The following is a 24,543-nucleotide window of genomic DNA, read 5'->3' as shown; positions in this document are numbered from 1 at the left end:
TCTATGAGCATAATTATGCTATCAGGAGGATTAACCATAATAATGCTCCAGCAAGACATGTTCAGCAAAATGAAGGGCACACTTTCAAGTTTATGGCTATTGACAGTGTTGTAAATAATGATAAAGATGGACCTTGGATGTTGCACTTAGAGCAAAAGGAGTTGAAATGGCAGATTCTTTTGGATGCTAATAGCTGGCCAGGAATAAATTATTACTATTCAATAAGTTGCTTGCTTAAACTTAAAGTACTGGCCAGATAGGTTAATTTATTTTTAACTGGTTTAATTACTGAACTAGTGGATATTAAGAATAGCTGTTCAGTAAAAAAAATTGTATTTATTGGACTCTTTTTAGGGTGCCATTAAAGAAATATTTGACAACTAACATTCACTAAGGAATCATTACTTAATAACTTTTAGTTATGTACTTACCGTAGCTTTGGATGTATGGGATCCATCTCGACTCAGCCACTATACTAGAACGAAGTCTCTCATTGGCTGGGCTACCCCTTATCCCACAATGCACCATGCCTGCTTCCCCAGATCTTGTTTGTTCGCTTTATACATTCATACAGATACAGAAAAAACATATACCAATAACTGTAACCAACTAGAGACCTTCCATAGGAGAGGTTAGCAAGATCTATATTTCCTCCAAATCCAAAAGGTAGGGGGAAGGAGGGTGGGTATGTATGAATGTAGGCGAGATGGATCCCATACATCCAAAGTTATGGTAAGTACATAACTAAAAGATGTAATGGGATCCTATCTCGCCTACATTCATAACAGATGGGACAGCGTCCCTAGCACCTAAAAACCCCGGGTGGCTCATTGGAACACACTCCTGAGAACTGCGGAACCAAATGAAGCTCTGCCTCGGGAAGCTACATCAAGCTTGTAATGAGAAATGAAGGTGTGCGGAGAAGACCAAGTAGCAGCCGCACAAATATCATCTATTGAAACTTTAGAATGAAAAGCTACAGAGGTGGCCATAGCTCTGGTAGAATGAGCTTTGATTGGGAAAGGCAACTCCTTGCCTGAGTGGGAATAAATGAAAGAGATGCAATCCTTAATCCATTTAGCAATGGTGGCTTTGGCAACTGGAAGACCAACCTATTCTCCGCAAAGGACACAAACAGTTGGTCAGATTTTCTAGTCTGAGTGGTCCTAGCCAAGTAAAAACGTAGTTGCCTGTAAACATCCAACTGGTGAAAGGTATATTCTGCTCTAGTAGAAAAATTTGGAAAGAAAACTGGAAGCTCCAAAGATTGCTGGATGCACAAAGGGGATGCTACCTTAGGCAAAAAGGATGGATTAAATCTAAGGGAAACTCTGTCTTTGTGAAAGATCAAATAAGAAAGGGAAGAACAGAGAGCCTGAAGCTCTGAAATACGCTTAGCAGAAGTAATAGCCACTAGAAAAGCCGTTTTCCATGACAGGAATTTGATATCACAAGTGGCTACCGGCTCAAAGGGATGGGCAGTTAAGGAGGCCAGAACCAAATTTAAGTCCCAAGGGGGGGCACGGGATGAGCCACAGGAGGCCTAAGGAGCCAGGCTCCCCTAAGAAAGGACTTGCAAAGTCTGTTAGCCATTAAAGAGGGATCTACAGCAACATGAAAATTAGATATAGCCGCCAGTTGAACTTTAAGTGTGGAGACTGAAGAGCCAGAATGAAATAAGGAAGCCAGAAATTCCAAGACCTGCGGAACTGAGGCCGTAAGAGGATCAACGCCTCGCTGTTGTGCCCAACAAAAAAACCTTTTCCATTTGCTGGACTACAGCTTAACGGTAGACGGCTTGTGGGAAGAAGACAAGATGTGCATTACTTCCGAAGAAAGAGAAAGATCTCTAACTAAGGATGAAAGTGGAGTAACCAAGCAGCCAGTCGCAGCGACCGGAGGGACGGATGAGGGAGTCCCAATGGATTGGATAACAGATCCGGTACTGGGTCCAGAATCCAAGGGCCCTGTGCCGCATACTTCTGAAGAAACGGGAACCAAACCTGATGGGGCCAATGTGGGGCGACCAAAATCATGTCGCACCCGACATGGAGAGCCTTCTGAATCACCCTCGGGAGAAGGGGAATCGGAGGGAAGGCATAAAGTAGACCCGGGGGCCAAGTGTGGGCTAGAGCGTCCCTTGGAGACTGTCCCTGAGAGGGCGTCAGAGTGAAGAACTCTCTGCACTTCGCATTGTTGGGGCTGGCGAACAAGTTGCAACAAGGGAGGCCCCATTTGGCGAAGATCAATGCAGCCACTCTGTTGTTGTGGGACCACTCATGGGGCAACAGGAGAGTCCTGCTGAGCCTGTCTGCAATCACATTGGCTTTCCCCGGAATGTGTATGGCTACTAAGAAACGTCGAGAGGCTATGGCCCAGTGCCATACTCTCATGGCCTCCCTGCAAAGGGGGTAGGACCTGGTTCCGCCCTGCTTGTTTATGTGCCAAACTACCGACATGTTGTCGGATAGAATCGCAATAGTACCCTGGGGGAGAGCATGATGAAGTGCTTGTAAGACCAGAAGCACTGCTCTAATTTCCAGGACATTGATGTGAAGGTGCGCTACGCAATCCTGCCAAGTGCCTTGGATAGTCCTGTCCAGATAATGACCCCCCCACCCTATCTGGGAGGTGTCCGTGGTCACTGTGGCAACAGGAGGCTGAAGAGCAAAAGGATGCCCCCGGTCCAGGTTGGACCGACATAGCCACCAACGGAGATCTTGACGACAACTGTCCGTAATCAGAATTAGGTGATCCAAGGGAAGTTCTTGGTATGACCACTGAACCGATAACAGCCATTGCAGCACTCGCATGTGCAGTCTGGCTAACGGTACTAGGAGGATGGTTGCAGCCATCGTACCCAATAACTGAAGAATCTGTCTGGCAGGAACTCGAGATTTGGGTAACAAATTTTGAACCTGAGATTGTAGAACCTGAATTCTCTCTGATGGCAAAAATGCCCGCATACTTTTTGTGTCTAACTCTGCGCCTATAAAGGTGATGCGCTGAGATGGCCGCAGCACAGATTTTTTCCAATTGAAAGAGATTCCTAGTGATAGACCCAAAGTTACTGTGGCCATCAACGCTCGAATCAGTAGATGCTTGGAGGTGGCAGTGAGGAGCCAGTCGTCGAGATAAGGAAACACTTGGAATCCGAGACTTCTCAAGTGAGCTGTCACTACTGCCAGACATTTGGTAAACACCCTGGGGGCTGTGGTGAGACCAAAGGGCAGTGCACGAAACTGGAAATGACTGGTTCCTAGGCGGAAGCACAAATGACTCCTGGACTCCTGATGTATCAATATGTGATAGTAAGCGTCCTTGAGGTCTATGGAGCACATCCAGACATCCTTCTCCAATAACGGGAGAATGGACTGGGTGACTATCCGGAACTTGGACTTCTTCACAAAACGATTCAAAAGGCTGAGGTCCAAAATGGGCCTTACGTCCCCTGTCTTTTTTGGCACCAAAAATAACCTTGAGTAAGTTCCTGATCCGATCTGGTCAGCGGGAACGGGCTGGATGACCCCTTTTCTTAGCAGCTTTGAAACTTCTACGGCTGCCAGATCCCATTGACTGGGTGGCACGTCCGGGATTCTCCTTGTAGGAGGAGGGGACTTGAAAAAGGGGATGAGGTAACCTCCGGTTACAATGCGAAGCACCCACTGATCCTTGGTTATTGATTCCCAAGCCTGTGGGTGTTTCGCAAAACGACCCCCGACTGGCTCTGGAGAAGCACAGCCGGGCCACATCCTAGGGACGTTGAGGATAGGAGGAACCACAAAAGGATTTGTGGTCTCCAGAGTTATGGGAGCCTCTGCCACCTCTAGGATGGCGTCTTCCTGAGTCCCCCCCCCTGCCTCTGGAGGGGGGAATCACTCGGTGGAGTAGAGAAGAACTTTTGGGATTTTCTGAACCACATTTTCCCTCCTCTCTGGGCCTTAGGATAAGGTCTAGAGGGAGCGGAAAAACGGGCCCTAACGGCAGTCAAGGTCTTGCCCTCCTGCTCGCACCGAGTAAGTGTGTCCTTCACCTTGGGTCCAAACAAAGAAGACCCATCAAAGGGGGCGTTGGCGAAGGAAGACTTAAAGGCCTCCGCGAATGTACACAAGCGTAACCAGGCCTGTCTCCTAAGAGCCACTCCTGTGCCCGCTGCTCTACTCGCCCCTTCGGCTGCATAGGAGATGAGCCTCATGGACGAGTTGACAATAGAGGTCAGGGTAGTAATCTGGGTGCCTACAGTCTGTGCTAACGCCTCAGGAAGGTTACCCGCAAGGGACTCTCCTAACTCCTTGAGGAGGTCCCTTAGGAGCCTTGTAAAATGACAAAGATAGTTCAGCGACCGCATGGTAAAGGTCGCTGAAGAAAGGGTATGCTTCCCGTACCTATCCATGCTCCTAGAATCCTTATTAGGAGGATGAATAGACGTTGAAGCCTCTGCCATGTCCTGCTGAGTGGCAGATGCCACCACCATAGCATCAACTGCAACACCTTTAGTGAGGAATTCTTTCTGGGGAGGAGCTGAAAGAAACTTATTGGGCCTGACAGGCACCGGTTCCGCTGTGTCAGGATGCTCCCACACCCTTCGAGAGATTAAGTCCAATAATTCGTCGAAGGGTGGAGACACCCAAGAGGAGGAGGGCTGGGCCCCAAAGGCCTTGAGGAAAACTGACTCCTCAGCAGAAGGGGCTTTGGACTGCCAATCGCCTCTCTGTCTCAAGATCTCAAGGATATCCGAGAAAGAGACGTCATCCGAGGACGATTTAGGGGACCCCTCCGCATCCTCGAGGTCAGTATCTGAAGTGACGGATTCATTTTGGGAATCGATGTGCTTCCTCTTACACAGTTTCTTCCTTGGGGGTTCATCCGAAGCAGATTCGGAAGGACCCCCCGGAAGAAGGGAACCCCCCAAGGGAGTATCCTCAGGCCCCAGGGCCCCACTGTCGTAGGAAAGAATGTCTCCAGAGGCACCAGTACCCAGAACTTGGGATGGTGGGGTAGAAACCTGCTGAACCGGCAAGGTCATGGCCAGCGCACTCCTCATGGCCTCAAAAGCAGGACCTCCAGACTCTGTAGAGGGCACTTGTTGAGGGACCACGGCGGTACCCGGAATGCCTGCAGCAGATGCTCCGAGGGGAAGACTGGGCATCGAAGAGGCGAGCTCTACAGTGTTGCCCTTGGCCCCCACCGAGGAAGATCCGGTACCAAACCCTGACACCTAGGACAGGGTAGGAATGAAAGTCGGAGCAGAGGAACTCCGAGGGGGTCCCAGCTCCGACTGGACAATTCCACTCCGTTCCACCTGCACCAACTCCAAAGGCTCCAAAGGGGTTGGAGGAGGAATCAAATGTATGGGATGTGGAGTGGGCTCTGAAGACGCATGGGCTGGAGCCGAGATCATTTTGGTAAAAACTGGGGACTGGAACAGCCTCTGGATAACCCTATCCAAATCCGAATCAGATAGCCTAGAGGATTTGGAGGAAACAGATTGGGGCCAAGAAGACATCTGCCTCGGCTCCGATAAGGCAGGAGATCGGCTCCGAAAAGGTTCCAACACTGTCAGAGCCGAGACCGGAACTGGCTGCAACAGTGTCAGCGCTGAAGGAAGCTTTGGAGCCGAAGGGGAAGAGTCTGATCCGAAAACCTCCATCGGCTCTGAGATCAATGGAGCCGAGGCAGGTGAATGGCCTCTCGATGCACTAACCTGCGGCTCCGAAACCAATGGAGCCGAGGAGAGAAGCACCGAGGCAGACTCTTCAGCCATCGGTTCCGAAGCCATTGGAGCCAAGGAAGAAGAAGTCGAGCCTTGTTTCTTAGTTGTCGGATCCGACGGACTGGTCGGAGCTGACAATCTATGCTTTTTAGATGTCGGGCCCGACAGACTGGTCGGAGCCGACAATTTCTTCTTTTTGGAAGCTGGAGAAGAAGCCAAAGCTTCTTCAAAAGAAGGCTTAACCAGACCCCTGAGTACCAATTTATTTTTCCTCTCCTGGAGAACCCTGGAGGAGAAAGCGTGACATACACTACAAGAATCCTGTAAATGTTTAGGGCCTAGGCAGTACACACAGATAGCATAGCTGTCTGTAATAGACATCTTATAATTACATTTTGCACACTTCTTAAAACCCGACTTTTGCTCCTTAGACATTTTGACAAGAAAGCACAGGTGAGTAGTAATAACACAAAGGGCAGTAACTGAAGTATGGGCTGAAACCCTCTAACTTAAACGGGCTTAGCCCGCCACAACAGTGAAATAAAGAGAAAGGGAAACTACGTGGGCTAAAGCCCTCCAACTTAAACGGACTTAGCCCAAAACTAACTCTGTCACACCATTAATAAGGGAAAAACCTAATAACTTAAAACGGGCCTTGCCCAGTCCACAAGAAGCGCGAGAAACAATAAAAATAAATTTTCTCCAAACTAAACACAAACACTCACAAAGCTGTTAAAACAGCTGTTGAACAGATTCCTGACAGAAACCTTATGTAAAAATGACCAAAAGGTCAAGAAAATCACTTAGCTCCAGCCAAGTCGAGACCACGTCCGTCTTGAAAAGCGGCAAACGAGATCTGGGGAAGCAGGCGTGGTGCATTGTGGGATAAGGGGTAGCCCAGCCAATGAGAGACTTCATTCTAGTATAGTGGCCGAGTCAGAGCCGACGGATCGGCTCCGGACCCATCTGTTATGAATGTAGGCGAGATAGGATCCCATTACATCTAGTAGGTTTTGTTTTCCTTGTTGTTTCCTGTTTAAGGAGTTTTGTTCTTTTTTTAGTAAAAGTAATTTGGAGCTTAATGTTATCTTGAATATATCTTAACAGGAATTTCCTATTAATATGTAACAATATGCATTATTTATTGATAATGTGGTACATTTGTAAATTAGCTTAAAATATTTTTAGGATTCTTGAAGGATCTGTAGTTTTTAATTTTTAATTCAATTTATTTTATTTTTGACAAATGGAATTCTGGATTTTTTTATTGAGGAAGTGACATCAGTGATTTTGGAGTAAGGGATGGTATTTTTGTATATTTAATCCTGTAATATTATGGTAGTTCATCTGATGAAGTTTATCTACTAATGTGAACAAAAGCAATCATCCTTTTATCAGTTTGTTTTGAATAAGACTTTTTGTTGATTTATTTCCAGTTTCTTTTCTGCAGCAGTAGTATGTTTTGTTTTTATCAACAGTAGTAAGGCAGAGAAGTGCAAGTCAAACAAGCTGTTATTTCAATTTATATACTCATTCAGTATTTTGTTTATTTTAATCAGTTCTGGGCACATTTTGACATACCTTTTTATCTAGATTACTGAAAGCCATGTCTTGCACAATAGCTAGAGCTTGAACTGCCTTTTGCTGAACAGTTGCAGGATTCTTCCCAGTCAACAATTTTTCTTCATCTTTTCTAGTTGATTTTCTTTCATGCTCTCTTAGTTTCTTCTTTGCTGGCATCCAGACAGTGCACTTACTGGCCGCTAACTGGATTTACTAAAGGTAATAGAGCTCCTGCTTGTCTTTCAGTTTCTTTTTTTCACCTGGGAGAGCTGAGGTTAAGCTGTTGATCAGTGTGCAACCATCTTGGAAGTTCCATTTTCACTGAATAGCTTGAGAGTAAAGCTCCTCATGTGATATAACAGTAATGCTGGATTACACATGCTATTGAGACGGTTTAGGTATAAGATGGTGAGATGTATTCTGAGCTGGTACTGAAGAGAGGACAAACTAGACTCACTAATAAAATTCTAACAGAACTGTCATTGAGTAGCAGATCATCAGTCACAGACCACTGGAATTATTTGACTGCAGTCCACAGCTGAGATCGCAAACCACATCAAAACATATTTTTTTTCAGTGGAGACAAGTCCTATGGACTCCCACATGTGAGGAGGTGGAAGTACCCCCACACCCCCTATGTGTGTTTGTATGTATACATATATATACACACACACACACATGCACACACACACACACACACACACACACACACACACACACACACACACACACACACACACACACACACATATATATATATATATCAGTACTGTACTATCTCAGAGAAAAGAGGACTCCTCAAAATAGCACAAGTTCCAAGTTAAATTTTTCCCCACTCAAAATCCAGAATTGCACATTAGTGACCAACATTAAGAATGTTGCTCACTAGTGTAATGATTTTAGCCTGATACCCAACAAAGTGAGATGGTAAGAAGTGAGATGCCCCATATAAATGGATATCAGTACAGGAGTACCTTAGGGGTCAGTGTTGACTCTGTTGTTGTTCATTGTGTATGTATCAGATATAATGGTCACAAGACATATGTACATGTGTTGGTACCAAAGAGAGATAATGTGACCTATGGAGAACTTGCTTACAGCAATGTCTTCAGTTCCTTCCAAGGCTGTTGGACTGGATGGGGAAGTGCCTCCTTTATTTAGTGCCAACATGTCTAGGTCAATGCCCACCGAGAGTTGCAAATCCTGGAACAATGTACCATCTACGGGATATTACTAAAGAAGATGCAGGAGGTGAAAGATTTGTGAGTCATGATAACACTGAGATGTAATTGTTCTGTGGACTGCAAAGTAGTTAGCAGTTGCAATGGTAAACAGGATTTTCAGCTGCATCAAGAAGGAAGTGGATTCCAGGGATTTGAGGTCATCCTGTTGACACACTGAGTTCTAGTAAGATTATACTAACTACTGTGTTCATTTCAGGAGATCATCAGAGGAGTGAGAAACTGGGATGCAGGAAACAAACAGGCGATACAGTGTGGGCACATGTAGCACATCAGGTGCAGGTAGAACTTTAGAGAAAGAAAGGAAATTGAGGACACATACAGGGCTAAGGAAGCTATATTAAAGTCATATTTGGGGAAGGTTGTTTTAACAGAGACAGTAGTAGGAGCATGAATGTGCTTGACAACAGTGAGCTTTAAGGAAGTGCACAATAAATTTTGCTCAAGAATTGTAGGGAGCAGCAGCTTAAGTACTACCCACACAATTTTTCACAGTAAGTACCTCATCAACGTTCTGTATATAGACTCCAAAATTCATATAACAAGCAATGCTGCTGCCTTGTTTACTGACCTGTTGTTGTGTGTGCACATGCTAGGATACAGTTTTACAGTTATGCCTTATTTATGTATCTCTTTACAACAGAGGGATGTATCAGTATCCATCCCTAGAGCCAGACATTGTTCACCAGTGATTTCTGGCCCATGTAAGCCAGTCATGCGTAGACAAAAAAAAATGTGGATCTCCTAGTAGGCTTACCACCAGCATGGTGAATAGTGGAGGATGGGTATGCAGCTACTCAAGTGTATAGGGAGTAGGGGGATGGATTAGGATAGACTAGACCTTGGCAAAGATATGGAATGTTACTTTACTACTGAGGAAGGGACCCAAACTTGTGCAGAACACTGAGCATTATCAGCTAGAGTTGGCTTTTATACATAACTGTGTTTCTGTGACTAGACTTCATAGGCTGATCTCTGTGTCTCTGTCTCCCTACAGAACCACAACTGGCTTATTTGGTGACTGATACAACTCCCCAGTCATTACCTTGATGAGCTAAAAAAAGTCAGCATTCTCCAAGCTGTTCATACTTTGCAAGGTCCTAATGCTCTACACCTTCATACTTTGCATGACAGCAAAAAAACATAAGGCCTGTTGTCCAATAATCGCACTCCTTCCTTATCTCCTAAGGAAGAGTGCCAGACTCCTAACACCCTCACAGTCTACACTATAGGAAAAAAAAAACAAGAGGTCCATTCTATGATTTCTCTTTCCTTCCCTCCTGAGGGGGAGCACCAGTTTCTAACACCCTCCCACTTTACTGCTTGCCCTCATGTTTACATGAGGAGCAAAAGTTTGAAAAAAAAACAGTCTGCCTTTCGTGCCCCAACACATTGTGCTTGTGGTGGCTATTCCCTTTGCCCCACACTTCTTTAGATACCCTTTGGGAAGGGCCCTAAATGGGTCTTGGAGCTGTTCACAAGACCTGAATAGTTGGAGTTTGTGCTGGCAGGGGACTGGTTAACTTTAGTGCAACTATAAATTACATAAAATAAACTTCTGTGCATATGGGGTTTACCTTTGAATGTGTGAAAGCACATTCATCGAACGTGCACATCCACGAACCGTTTACGTAAAAACCGAAGTGCCGACTTCCTGAAATGTTGAATAAATATCGACTTTCGACATTTCCGATTGCTCCACTGCCAAAACAAGTGCTACCATGGGTCAAAAAGAGGGCGAGATTTTAGAATTCGATGCTTCGGTTTTCGTGGTTTTGGAATTTCGCAGTTTGCAGTTCACGGCAACAGTTTTTAAGATGTTGCCGTTGAACATTCAAAGGTAAACAATGCATATGCACCTAATAACTCTTTGGAGAATTCAGCCTTCTTAGAGACCATAGGGGCTGTGATTAACTGGATTTTACCTACTGACTCTGTAATTCTACTGGGAAACTTTAACATTTGCATTGGGAATGAAGGTAGTAGCTGGAGGGACATGCTTGGAAGGAGCAGTTTGCCTGATCTAAACCTGAGAGAGAAACCAATGCTGCACTTCTGAGTTAGTCACTAATCATCCACAACAAACAACTTGTTTGAAGACAAGTCTGCTAATAACTGTACTTGATACCAAAGCATAGTCACCCAAAGGCCAGTAGTCAACTCTACAGACATGTCTTTAGAACTGAGGGCATATGATGTAACAATCTGGTTAAAAGAGCTGCTGAGCCAGCAGCTGATCAACGCTTAGTAATGATTTGCCTCTTTCACTTGGGTCAGAGGCTGAGCAGACTGAGGAAACCAACATTTTTATGAGCATGTCCAGAGAATGCCTAGTTAATGCTACTATCCTGGGATAAGTTCAGCTCCCACCTCTGGAAGAGCTTGTGCTATATACAAAGGAGGTTGGGAATTTCATTTCTGAATAGACCCTGTTCAAGACCTCAGTAAGTGAGACAGATATGACTTGAAAAGGTAGTAGTATGTGGTATTTGGAAAGCTAAAATGGTGGTTGGTCTCATGGAGTATCCCTAGAACCTGCTAGTGTACACCAGGGATGAAGGAAGCTGATAGGTTAAAAAAGCAAGTTTTCAATTTAAGATAGGTGGAGGGAGAGTTTATAGATTTGGACATTAGGTACTGACAATCCAGGAAGGCAGCAGCTACATCAGTTATGGAAGGAATGGTACAGAAAGAGTTTGGTGAGACCATGGCGATTGCCTTTCATATGACTTCAAAGAGGTTCTAGCCAATCATCCAAAACAACGTGTGTGTGTGTGTGTGTGTGTGTGTGTGTGTGTGTGTGTGTGTGTGTGTGTGTGTGTGTGTGCGCGTTCATGTGTGTCTGTGTCTATCTGCATGTGTGTGTGTGTGTGTGCGGACGTGTGTGTGTGTCTGGGGTAATGCTGTTTGTTGTCCAAGCTGTTTTCAGGAAGGGTGGAGTAACACTGGCTTCAACTGAGGACACTATCAGGATGTGAAATAAACAGATTAAGAAACTTATCAGTGTCAGTGGCTCACGGTGTAGCTGCTCCTCTTCATCTCCATTGCATGCACTTTCTCAGGCATGCTGGAAGATGCAAGTGGAGAAGCTATTCAAGATCTCATTAGGGTGATCAGATGACCTGATCATTCTAAGACCCTGAGGTGCTCCTCCAGTTGGTTGTCTCCCTTCATGACTTATGACCATTAAATGCAAAAAAAAAAAGCTTTTCCAGCTGTTATGGGTTGATAAAACTGTACTCCCAAATAAGGTAAGTACAAAGAGTAGTCTATGAACCTATGAACCTATAGTCTCTCAACAGTGTAGCTCTTTGTCACTAACTTTTCTGATTTCAGCAAAGAAATGTTTATTGTTTTGTTTTGTTTTTTTGTTTTACTGTAAAGTGGGTGATGGGAAAAGGTGTGGACACAACTGGGCCATTGCCTAAATCCACCATTGTTATGGACTCCAACGACCTGAAGGAGTTTATATGGGAAGGGAAAATTGCAAGCATCAGGTATGCTTATTATTCCATTGGAACAAAGTGGTTAGAATTGCCAGACTTGAGGGATTATTTTATAACCACACAATATGAGACACATATCTAACAGAGGCAGAAAGTTATAGATCCAAATGAAAAAGATGATAGCTCAGAAAATAGTCTGTTGGATGCAAGCACTTGATAAAAATGCTAATAACTTTATAGACATTGCATTTATAAAGTTTCAGAAAATATTTTAATAAATAAACAAGTGAGAAGCTGGAGAAAGGAAATCCTGCCTATTGAGATATCTGCAATTAAATACAAGATTAGTCAAGAAGAGACTGAAAGCAAATGGGGATAAAAAAAAAAAAAAACAAACTAAAAAAATCAAGGTTCTGGGAAGAGTAAATCCAGGTGAGAAAGGTTACAATGTTCAGAATCAAACATTGTTTTAAGCAGCGCACCAGAAATTGCCTACATTATCAAGGATTGATATGAGAGAACAGGCAAAGAGAAAAAGAATGACAAAGAAGCACGTACTGAAATGCCAGCTTTGGTAAAGTATATGGTGGAACCAAGAACAGAGACTGCTACTAAAAAGGAATAGTCTGTAGGGCAAATAAACTGTGTCATAATAATTGCAAAAGTCAGTCTCAAGCATTAGGGAGGGACTGGGAGGAGAGAAGAGACAAATTACAATAGAACAACAGAAAATAGCTGCAGACTGCATACACGTGCAACAAAATCCACAGGTTTAAAAATATTCACATGGAAGTGTCTGTCCAAGTATTTCTATGCTCCAAGCAGACTTCACAAAATGCTTCTCAAAGTGGATATTGTTAAAGAAATGAATGGAAAGAGAGGAAATGGAGAACATGTTTTTTGTGAGTGTTCAGATTTCACAGATTTAAAACAAAATCTACAAAATGTCCTTTTACAAATATTGGGGTAAACAAGTAACCACAAATAAGTACATGATTTATTTAAGATGGAGTTCAGACATGCCAAGGCATAGTGTGGCTATGTAGAGTTTACTGATGCTGGCAGGCAAAAATGCAATCACTAGAAAATGGAAGTCAGAAACTAAACTATCATCAGAAAATGAAGTCAGCATTTTAGAAAGAAATGCAGGTAAATGAAGCTAGATCTTTGTAACAGGGAGTAAGGGAGTAAAATAGATGCAAATGGCATTGGTGGAAACAGCACATACAAACTAATCTACAGGAAGAAGAATAGAAGTGGACTGCTGGCAGGAAATAGATAAATGAGACTGAGAAAAGTATCATTATAAAGTGTAATACAGAAGACAAAAAGCAAATATGTAAAATAAGAATGTGTTAAAATGTTTATTTACATTTTTCTTGTCAAAAAGTTAAAATGGGTAATTATTAATAATGTTGTTTATGAAAAAGAAAGGTCTTGTGTTAGAAAAAAAGAAAACTGTTATTTTGGCAGACTGGACTTTACCACATTAATACTGGTGCATTCCTCCAAGTAAATCAGGGAATCCAAACGAAACAGTAAAGATATGATACCAGGTAAGATTTATTCATCTAGTCTAGGAGGGTTAAAATAGTTGAAATTTTGCTGGAAAGGTGAGGGTAAGATGGAACCTAGGCATAAAAGCCATCAGTGACCATGTGTTTGTTTGGCTCATCATGCGGAAGGGAGATAACAGGCAAATAAATAAAACCAATGTATGGGACTGCAGAACAGTGGAGAACATTAAATCAGGGTAACCTTTTGTGACTGAAAAGGAAACTGGAGAGAAGTACAGGGAATAGGTAGCTGGGGGGGGGGGGGTAATAACAGAAGGAAGCCTATAGGTGACTATGAAGAATGGACCCAGAAATTAAAAAAATGGTGAGAAGAAAAAAATCCAGCATGGCTCATCAGGAAGGTTGAGGACACAGGCCGTACAATGGAAAGGGCAAGTCATGAGTTAAAAATGAGAGGAAAGAAGTGTAGGGAGTAATATGAGGGAGCTTGAAAAAGGCTACAGAGGTAGCAAAAAGGCAGTGACACATCTGAGCTACAATAGAAAAAGAAGCTGGAAGAAAGGATTCATTAAACTCATACAGGAAGGAACGATGGTCAAGGAGGGAATTGCAGGGATTGGCCAAGAAGGGGAAGGAATACAGTAATGATAAAGGAAATGGCAGAAATTCTCAATTACTTTTTTACTTTTGTGTTCGCAAAAGAGAAGGAAGAAAACTAGATTGTAGGAGGAACAAGAAAGAGGATGATGGCATTTGAGAGTCACATACCAAAAAAAGTTTATAGAAATGAAACTTGAGGAATTAAGGGAGAACTTGACAAGGGATCCAGACAGCATACCCATCAAGACCCTAAAGAACTTGGTAGATGAACTTCATCTTTTGATAGACCACTTCAACCCACTGGTCAGCAGCAGAAAGGTTTGGAAAGGTTGGAACATGTCCTTAGTATCAGCCAGCAAAGGGAGGGCTAGAGCTTGTCTCGGGGGTTACAGACCCATAAATCTAACCTTTATAGCAGGAAAAGTTACTGTATGTAGAAGATACTGAGGAAAAAAATAGTTTCCCAGGGGAAAAAAAATACCTACAAGACACGGGCAAATGTGACTTTGTGGACAAGAGGCTGATGAGTGACAGGTTTAATAAGCTCATGTCTCCAGTTTTGAAGAATCTCCCTATATTTATACATCTTAGTAAATAATAGATATAATGGTACTGTAAGTTCTTGCTGAAGTGTTTAAAGGTCATTATTACTAATTCCGTCTCCTCACTGTGCTTTGTTTGGATCCAGTTTGTGCAGTTCTTTTTCAATATAATCTAATTTGATTCCAGTATCTGAGGTTACCTGGATGTCAGTAGGACAACTTATCACCTCCTTTGTGGAGTCAAATTGTTTTGCATAAGATTTTGTAAACATATTTATAATCTGTTGTATCTGAGAATAAATGTAAGAATCTGCATACAGTTTATCAATTTGTATGTCTTTACTCATTCCACATCTTAAATGATTTCCTATTATGCTCAATATTTTTATATAACTTTTCTTCAAATTGTTCTTGATCTTGTCTCACACTATGCTTTATTTGTTTAACCAGCTTGTTTCTTTCAGTTTTTAAAGTTGTAGGTCGACCTCTGTTCCATTTCTTTTATTTGTTTCTCTCTCCTTAATCAGGTATCTTGTTTTTATGGAAATCTATCCCCCCTGATGTTGTATGGCCAGATCCTGATGTTAAACATTTTTTTTTGTTTTTTGCACTCAAACAAATTTTCTTTCAAGCATTTCCATATTCCATCTGCCGTTTTTTCACTGAACTCATCACTCCAGTTAGTTTTATATAGTGGCTGCTTTGCTTCCATATAATCTGTAATTAATCTTCCATGCATTGGTTTATATTTCAGTTTGGCAAAATTAACTAGAAACAAATTACCCTTTATAACACTATGATTACTGTGCATCAGTGGTGGTAAAACTTGACTTGAAGTAACAGTAATTTCTTTAGGAACACAAACAATGTCTACTGTGTTCTATTCCCCTTTAAGTTTTTTTTTTTTTTTTTTTACAATCTGAAGCAATTGTTGCTCCTAAACATATGTTGTGAATAATTTCCGTACTAATGTTGTTGGATCAATATTATTCCAGTCTGTTTCTGGTAAATTTAAGTCCACAGCTAATGGTATTCTCCTCTCTTGTGTTTCATGCAAGAAATGTATGAATTCCTTTAGGTCATCAGCACTTGACTTTGGTGGTCTATATACTCCAACAATTGTTAAATGTTCCAGGGTTGTCTTTATTGTCACAGTTACACAATCTATAGTATTAGTGTTATCACTGAACATGTAATAATCACAGGTCTCATAACTATCTTTAATCCCTGTATCACTGAGCATGTAATAATCACAGGTCTCATAACTATTTTTAATCCCTGTATCACTGAGCATGTAATAATCACAGGTCCCATAACTATCTTTAATCTCTATCATAACACCTCCACCGGATGTTTTGTTAGAAAGTCTGTTATAGTAAAAACATTTATACCCTGACAGAACTGGTTCTAAGTCATTGCTCTTTAACCATGTTTCACAAACAATAACAACATCAGTCTTGTGGAAACATAGCAAATTTTCTAATAAAAATGTATTATTAACGCTTCTAGCATTAACAACCATCAAAGATGCATAACATGTTATCTATGAACTGCTAAATTGTCAACCTGGCAAATTCCTACTTAGTGTTTGTCAAGTGATTGCAAAATATCTGCTACAAAAATTCTCTTCCCTCTTCCCTGATCTTGAGAAATGCACACCATCATGTCTGAATACGTGTGCCCAAAACTAGGCTTGGATGTTCTTACACGCTTCCATTTTTTAAAAGGGGAAATTTTTTTCCATGTAGATATTTACGCAAAAAATCTTCTCATTCATGGTGACCTGACGATCCTTTCTATATGTGATTTGTGAAAAATGTCCTAACACCAGTACAAGCTATACTATGCAAGAGGGCTGTACGTTCCCTAGAAGTAAGTTTAGTCAGAGAGTCCTTGTAGATGCGATCATTTGTACTGACATGAATAAAAACAGATCCATTCTTCCATACATAAAGGCATTCCAAGGCTTGTCTCACATCTTCTATTTTAGCTCCTGGCAAGCATAACACTATTCAGTATTCGTTATCTTATCTGTATACTTAAGTGTCAGTTCCTCTAATAACAGAACCAATTACAGGAATATCTTTTCTGACCAGCTCTGAAGAATCTTCAGCTTCTAATACAGTAATATCTGCTCTATCAATTGTTACAAAGGAATGATCTTCATTGCCATTAGTCGTATTAATCCCACTGTTTTCATTGCATATTAAATTTGCAAGCATACTGTTCTCATCCGACTGGCTTTCTACATCCACAGCTTGAGCTATGTAGTCAACATCTGTTTTTCTCTTTTTTTTTCTTACAGTAATATTCTTCCTTTTCACCTTCCCCTTGCCTATTTTTTCTACCTTCTCTTTTGGAAAAAAATGATGCCTTTTCTGTAGACTGAAGGTTTTCTGATAGAAAAATGTTATTCCCTGTAATCCGTGTGTTACATAACAAAGCAGTGTGCAGTTTTTACTATGTTTTCTCCTTACTTTACAGACATTTATCAGTTTCTTTTTCTTCCTTGTTATTTGTTGTGAACTTCTTTCTTTCTTTCTTTTTTGTTTCCTTCTAAACACCCTGAATCCTCAGATTGCTGAATATTGCATCCAAAATTCCAATGTTGTCAGGGGGCATCATCTTGTTTCATTGGGGTTGAATGATTTTTACAGACAATAGACACATCATTTCCTAAAGGTGTTTCATTTGATCTTTGCCTAACACTATTTATCTCACCAGTCCAGTCATTAATATGCATAGCAACGGTGCACCATGCCACCTGCAAAAGTGCAATCATCATCAGTACGTCTAGATTTATTTCTAATAATGGTAAGCAAATCATCCAACTTTTGACACGAGGAACACAGATCATCGGTGTTATCAGGTGTTGCTTTTAAATATGCATAGCATTTATTGCACTGTACAAGATATTTATGCTTTAGCAAATCATTAAAGGTATACTAATTTAAGGAATCCATGTTCAGCTTCAAAAGAATAAAAAACTATAAAAGAAAAGAATAATCAAAATCAGTTACCACAAGAGAACTTAAATCAAATTCTGTGAGGAAAAATCACACAAGTAATATACAACTAAATACTAAAGTAAGTACAGTAGAGTTGTTCTGTCCGCACAAATTCTGAAAGTCGGATATAAGCTGTAATTCCTTTACATCGCTCACAGTAGCGTCTGTTCACTATCGCTCGTAATTGCGCTTCTTTTTAACAGTAAAGATCAATAAATCACAAACCAAGATAGGATTGTTTAGATAAGCTCTAGATTGTCCTGTGTGCAGTTTGTGTGAATTTATAGCTGATTAAACCCCTTGGGATGGCTAGAGTTTGCCTGTCTAAAACCTGTCCCTTTCTAACAACCAACAGTGAAAATTAAAGGTAAAACAACAAAATATAAATCACAGTAAATCTTCTTGCCTTCAAGCTATGCCTCCCTTCCTTCCTACAAACAGTGAAAACCAGTGGTGAAAAATAAAATATAAATTTAAATAAAACTTCTGTTACCAGTCAACTCCACAGTAAATCACAAACTAAGATAGGATTGTTTAGGTAAGCTTTGGATTATCCTCTCTGCAGTCTGTTTGAATTCATAGCTTGGGATGGCTAGAGCTTGCCTGTCTAAAGTCTATCCCCTTCTAACAACCAAGTCAAAATGTAATCTAAACATTAATCATTAGCTTATTCAAATATATACAAACAATTTAAAGGAATAAACCAAATGTGTGTCATGCGTCCACTTTCTGTCCTCTGTTCTAGACTAAGAAATTACCTAAACAACAAATGCGATTACCTGTATTTTGTAGTTTAGTAGAACAAAATGTTCTAAACCATTTTCTTCATGTATACCCTACTGTAAACTGACCTTCAGAAGATTCAAAACATACCTGTCACAGGGCACACAGAAACATAATCAATAATCTTATTGCTGTTTCATCCTCGTCTCCCTTTCCAACATTACCCTTCTTTTTCACTTGGTACTTCTAAATGCCTTGCACTTATTCTGACCCCCTGCAAGCACTACCTCTCTTCTGTATCCTATGTGTTAGAACATACCTGCCCACAGGTATTGCTTTCATATGAAATGCACACTAGCCTTTGTAAATATAAATCCATGACATTTGCAGATATTATTTGACTATACACTACAATCAAAACAAGTTCATGATTTCCTGGTAATCATGCTCCTAGTTTATTTATTTAATACAAAGCATTGTCATGTTTCTGTTGAAAGTATGCAGAGTAATATATTCACAAATGAGTGTAAACCAACTGGATTTTTAAACTGTAGTGTGTGTTTGTAACCGAATATATGCTAAACGTGTTAAAAATGTGAAATAACTGGTTGGAGTTCAACTCCCTGGTAGCCCATGAAAAACTGCTGGCTTGGCCAGTTAATCACCTAGTTATAACAGACATACACTCTTTGTAAGTCAGTGCCATGTCATGTTTTAAAAATGGTGCTTTATGTATAAACTGTAAATAGATGTGTTTTTACTTAACTTGCTTACATTGTTCTTTAGTAATTCTGCCTTTTAGTCAGTATATTATGCATTTGTGTTGTACCTATGGCCAAGGCCATGTTTAAAAATGGTCAGTAGTAACCATGACCCCCACTATCCTAAACTTTAGCAAAATATAAATATATGGCTAACTTTCACACATCCCACACATTGCATATTAACTGGCACAAACAAGCTATTCTCACTGATGCACACATTCTGTATCATCTCACATACTGTGCGATTCTTGACCAACACATTTCATGGTAACTGATATATTGAGCCATTCAACACTGGCTGATGTACACATTCCATTTTAACTGACGCATGCATCTGGTTAATGCTGAGGCTTCCTGTGGCAAGGGTGCAGGGTTCAAAGCTCTTCCATCTTCCACTCAATGTAAGGTGAAGTTCTTCTCTTACTCTGTTCAAATGTAATTTAGACAACTAGATGGGAAACCATAAATTCACCCTTGGTTTAGCACCCATGATCCTCACAAACAGGGACAACAAGTAAGTGCCCCAACATATCTGTTCTGCTGCCTCTGGGTTATTCATACACACAATAAAAGGTCTAAAAGATTACTAGGGGAATGTATAGCTAGGCTTCTTATGATCCTTACATATTGACAGCCTAGTAAGTACCTTTAAACCTATACATTCCATTTTAACTGGTGCACAGATTTTGTCAGCACTCACTTTGCAAGACTTGACTTACACATTCCATGTTAACAGATACAAAGAGTCACTCAGTGGTGGCTGATGCACACATTTCATATTAATGGATACACGCATTCCATTCTGACTGAATCACACATTTTGTGTTCGTTTGCACCACTCACTTTGTAAGACTTGACCTATACATTCTGTGTTAACTTATACATTGAGTAATTTTGCATTGGTTGATGCGCACATTCCATATTAAAGGACATATTTATTCCATTCTGACTGATGTACACATTCTGTGATAGTTCGTGCACACACTTTGAGATTCTTGACCCATACATTTCATGTTAACTCATCCACTGAGTCGGTCCATGGCGGTTGATGCAAACATTTCATATTAACGAACACATGCATTCCATTCTGACTAATGCACACATTCTGTTACAGTTCATGCTCTGTACACATTCCATATATGTAGACACATGCATTCCATTCTGACTGATGCACACATTCTGTGACAGTTCATGCACTGTACACATTCCATATATGTGGACACATGCATTCCATTCTGACTGATGCACACATTCTGTGACAGTTCATGCACTGGTCACATTCCATATTTGTGGACACATGCATTCCATTCTGACTTATGTATGCATTCTGTGATAGTTCATGCACACACTTTGAGATTTTTGACCCATATATTCCATGTTACCTGATCCACTGAGTCAGTCCATGGCAGTTAATGCACACATTTCATATTAACGGAGACATGCATTCCATTCTGACTGATGCACACATTCTGTGACAGTTCATGCACTGGTCACAGTCCATATTTGTGGACACATGCATTCCATTCTGACTAATGCACACATTCTGTTACAGTTCATGCTCTGTACACATTCCATATATGTGGACACATGCATTCCATTCTGACTGATGCACACATTCTGTGACAGTTCATGCACTGTACACATTCCATATATGTGGACACATGCATTCCATTCTGACTGATGCACACATTCTGTGACAGTTCATGCACTGTACACATTCCATATATGTGGACACATGCATTCCATTCTGACTGATGCACACATTATGTGACAGTTCATGCACTGTACACATTCCATATTTGTGGACACATGCATTCCATTCTGACTAATGCACACATTCTGTGACAGTTCATGCTCTGTACACATTCCATATATGTGGACACATGCATTCCATTCTGACTGATGCACACATTCTGTGACAGTTCATGCACTGTACACATTCCATATTTGTGGACACATGCATTCCATTCTGACTGATGCACACATTCTGTGAGGGTTCGTGCACTGTACACTTTCCATATTTGTGGACACATGCATTCCATTCTGACTAATGCACACATTCTTTGACAGTTCATGCACTGTGCACATTCCATATTTGTGGACACATGCATTCCATTCTGACTGATGCACACATTCTGTGACAGTGCATACACACATTTTGGGAATACTACATTGAGTCATTCTATGCTGGCTGGTTCACACATACTGATACATTCCTTCCATTTTGACATTCTGTCAGCTGGCACCTTTCACCTTGCAATAGCTGACTCACACATTCCTATTTAACTTGTACAATGAGCCATTCCTCAACAGCTTATGCCCACCTTTCATAACAACTGTCAGGCTCATTTCATTCTGACTGATGCCTTCATTCTGTGTTACCTGGCACACTCGTACACCAGTTGATGCACATTGGTAGGAAGTACACTTAGTCCTATATTATATGTTCTAGATTTGTCACTTGTACATTCCAGAATGGTTAATGCTCACATTTCACATTTCATGCACTTATATTCTATACCACTTGAACTTACATTCTACATTCCATATTAAACACATACACAACTAACAACATTCAGTAGACCCAATGTCATAGTTTTGCAGATGTCTGTGTTTTCTATTTCTAAAACTATATTCTCATTGCAGGTTTGTCACCGGTGACACTAGACATTAACACTGCTCAGCCATGTTTAATTATCTCTGAAGACCTTACTAGTGTAAGAGACAGCAATGAAATACAGCGGTTCACTAATAACCCAGGAATGTTTACACAAATTGTCAGTGTACTGGGATCTGAAGGCTTTATAGCAGGAAGACATTACTGGGAAGTGGAAGTGGGAGCAAAGACTGATTGGAACGTGGGTGTAACAAGAGAATCAGCCAGTAGGAGTGGTTCAGTAATTCGCAACCCTGAGCAAGGTTACTGGATTCTGCGTCTTGAAAATGGAGATGAATACAAGGCCCTTGAATTTGAACCCCAAGATCTCAGTCTGCCTGTGAAACCTTGGAAGATTGGTGTGTATCTGAATTATGAAAAGGGACAGGTGTCATTTTACAATGCTGATAACATGACTCATATCTACACATTCACTGACACCTTTACTGAGAAAATGTATCCATTCTTCAACCCTGGACTTGAGAGAAATGGTGTCAACGCACAACCACTAAAGATATGTCATTAGGAACTGTACTTCAGAAGTTATATTAAATTGTGCCAGTGATAGATAATCAACCAAAAATTAAATAACTAAGGCAATTTATACTGGTGATGTGAATCATCTGAGGTTGAATTATGTCTATTGAAAGTTTAGTATATGTAATTTTTTTTAGGGTATGTATCTCACTCCTGATAAGTAAGATACATAGCAGCCATTCCACTTGTTCTAAACTATCTTAAGTTCACTTCTTATATAGTGGTTATTAAAATATTAAGTATAAGTATTATATACATATGTAAGTTTTTATGTATATAAAAATGTTTTACGTAAAAATATTTTATGTATAAATCACAAAACATTTAATAATGAGCCTAAATTGATAGTGTTAGCCGATATTCATTGAGATTGCAGTTTAAAATATTGTTAGAGAAATGGCTCAATGTTGGTGGCCAGCACAAGGTATCTGCAATACATAGTGAATGGTAGATAGTGGGATACATCTTTAAGATAAGTGTATGCTCATTACTTAAATAGTGATTGTTAAGTAACTTGCTTCTTATAAAAGGAAGCAGTAATTTTATGTTTTTTTATGGTCTGATGAAGTGGGAGGTATTCCCATAAAATATGGTATCAGAATAATTATGGATTTCAATAACAAATTGACATTACAGTTGAAGAAAACATTGGTGTCACAGTGGTGCATATTTTTGTTATGCAGTGTGTTGTAGCATCAGCAAGAACTATAATATAATATGTTTGGCACTGAAATAAATAGTTCCTTTAATGTAATGATTTCTTCATTTTATCACAACTCTAAGGTCATGGAATGTTCCTTTTATATCTCTGAAAAGGATGTCACATTTTTCTAGCTATCTTCTGTTTATTTTTGAGCTGTGTTACAAACAAGCTTTTTATGTTTCTCTTACAATGAGTGAATGAACTTCTGCACAAATAGATACATCACATCAGATTACAATTAAACTATACTGCTTTTAAGCTGTCAGCTAGATTTACTATATTTAGTGAGCCATTTTGTTCTGTTAATTGGCCTTTTCCTCTAAAAATGTGATCTTTGTTTTTTTTTTTTTTTTTTTTTTAAGTTGAGTCTCTCGAAGAACTAGCTTAATTTGTATCATTTCTTGTAGAAAGGATTATGTTTTGAAAAACTGCTGCTCACCGTGTAGTCTTTCATTATGCAATACTGTCTAAATGGTCTTAATTTTTCAGGTATTTGAAGATCTTAAAGTTTTAAGCAATACAGATACATATTGGCTATTTTTATCTGAAAATTCAGTTAAGAAGTGGATGAGACTGATAGTTCATTACAACAGTAAGTAGGCAAAGTAACCGAAAATAAGAAGGTCTGACAAAAGTTATGAAATTCTGATAAAACAGGTTTCTTTTTTGGTGCAAGATAAAATTTATCTGATACTGCTAGTATACATCAAGAATAGCCTCTCCTTAATAAGCTTTTCTGTCTCCTTTGGGGATTGTCAATATAACAATACATTACAGTTTCATAGTTTCATAGTTTAGTACTAGACTATCTGCCCTGGGGCATTTATAAGCCTAGCCCTAGTGATGTGGCTTTCGCTACCCCATGTAGTGGTAATAAAGTGTACAGAATAGATTTAGAATACTGTGCCTCTGTCTAGTAGTGACACATTGAAGACCCCCTTACTTATTAAAATTAGTTTACTGTGCCTCTGTCTAGTAGTGACACAGGGATAACCCCCGGGGTAAACCTACGATCTCCCATCCACTCGTCAAGATTTCTCTTGAAAAGAGTCAGTGAGGGGCTCTGCCTAACATGAACTGGGATTCTGTTCCAGAGTATGGGAAGCCTCTGAGTTATGAATCTGTCCCTCCAGCATGTCCCATTCATATTTGTGCTGAGGTTTAAATCTTTAGCTCTCGTGGTTCTAATGGATTTGGATTTTTTGAGGTGAAGCATGTCCATCAATTCCTGATTGGACATGGCCTTGTACGTCAGGCACAGATCACCTCTGAGCAGGCAGTATGCTACTGAATAGAGCTGGAGTTTCTTTAGCCTGGCAGCATATGACATATGTTGGAGACCCTTGATTCTCTTGGTGAGGTACTTCTGGGGTCTCTCCAGCTGTTGTAAGTGCCGGGTGAGGTACATACCAAATGGGGCATTGTACTCAATCATGGGCCTGATAAGGGAGGAGTATAGGGGTACAATGACCTCCTTTGATCTGGATGTGAATCCCTTCATGATAAGGTGGGCAAGGTAGAAAGTCTTTC

At 40.6% G+C, this 24,543-nt stretch overlaps 1 protein-coding gene across 1 annotated transcript in view; it reads left to right on the top strand.

Annotated features, from left to right (window-relative positions):
* Positions 1 to 23,059, top strand: part of LOC122813723 (zinc-binding protein A33-like) — a 273,572-nt gene extending 250,513 nt beyond the window's left edge. The window contains exon 6 of the mRNA XM_044086189.1: positions 21,764 to 23,059. Within this exon, the coding sequence (XP_043942124.1) occupies positions 21,764 to 22,299 (536 nt within the window). The 3' untranslated portion in view covers positions 22,300 to 23,059. The remainder of the gene's footprint in view (positions 1 to 21,763) is intronic.
* Positions 23,060 to 24,543: the final 1,484 nt, after the last annotated feature.

Source organism: Protopterus annectens, chromosome 10.part0 (genome assembly GCF_019279795.1).
Source record: "Protopterus annectens isolate FY-2018-M chromosome 10.part0, PAN1.0, whole genome shotgun sequence".
Lineage (NCBI taxonomy): Eukaryota > Metazoa > Chordata > Ceratodontiformes > Protopteridae > Protopterus > Protopterus annectens.
Note: the sequence above shows the minus strand (reverse complement) of the source record. Positions and strands in the feature narration are given on the sequence as shown.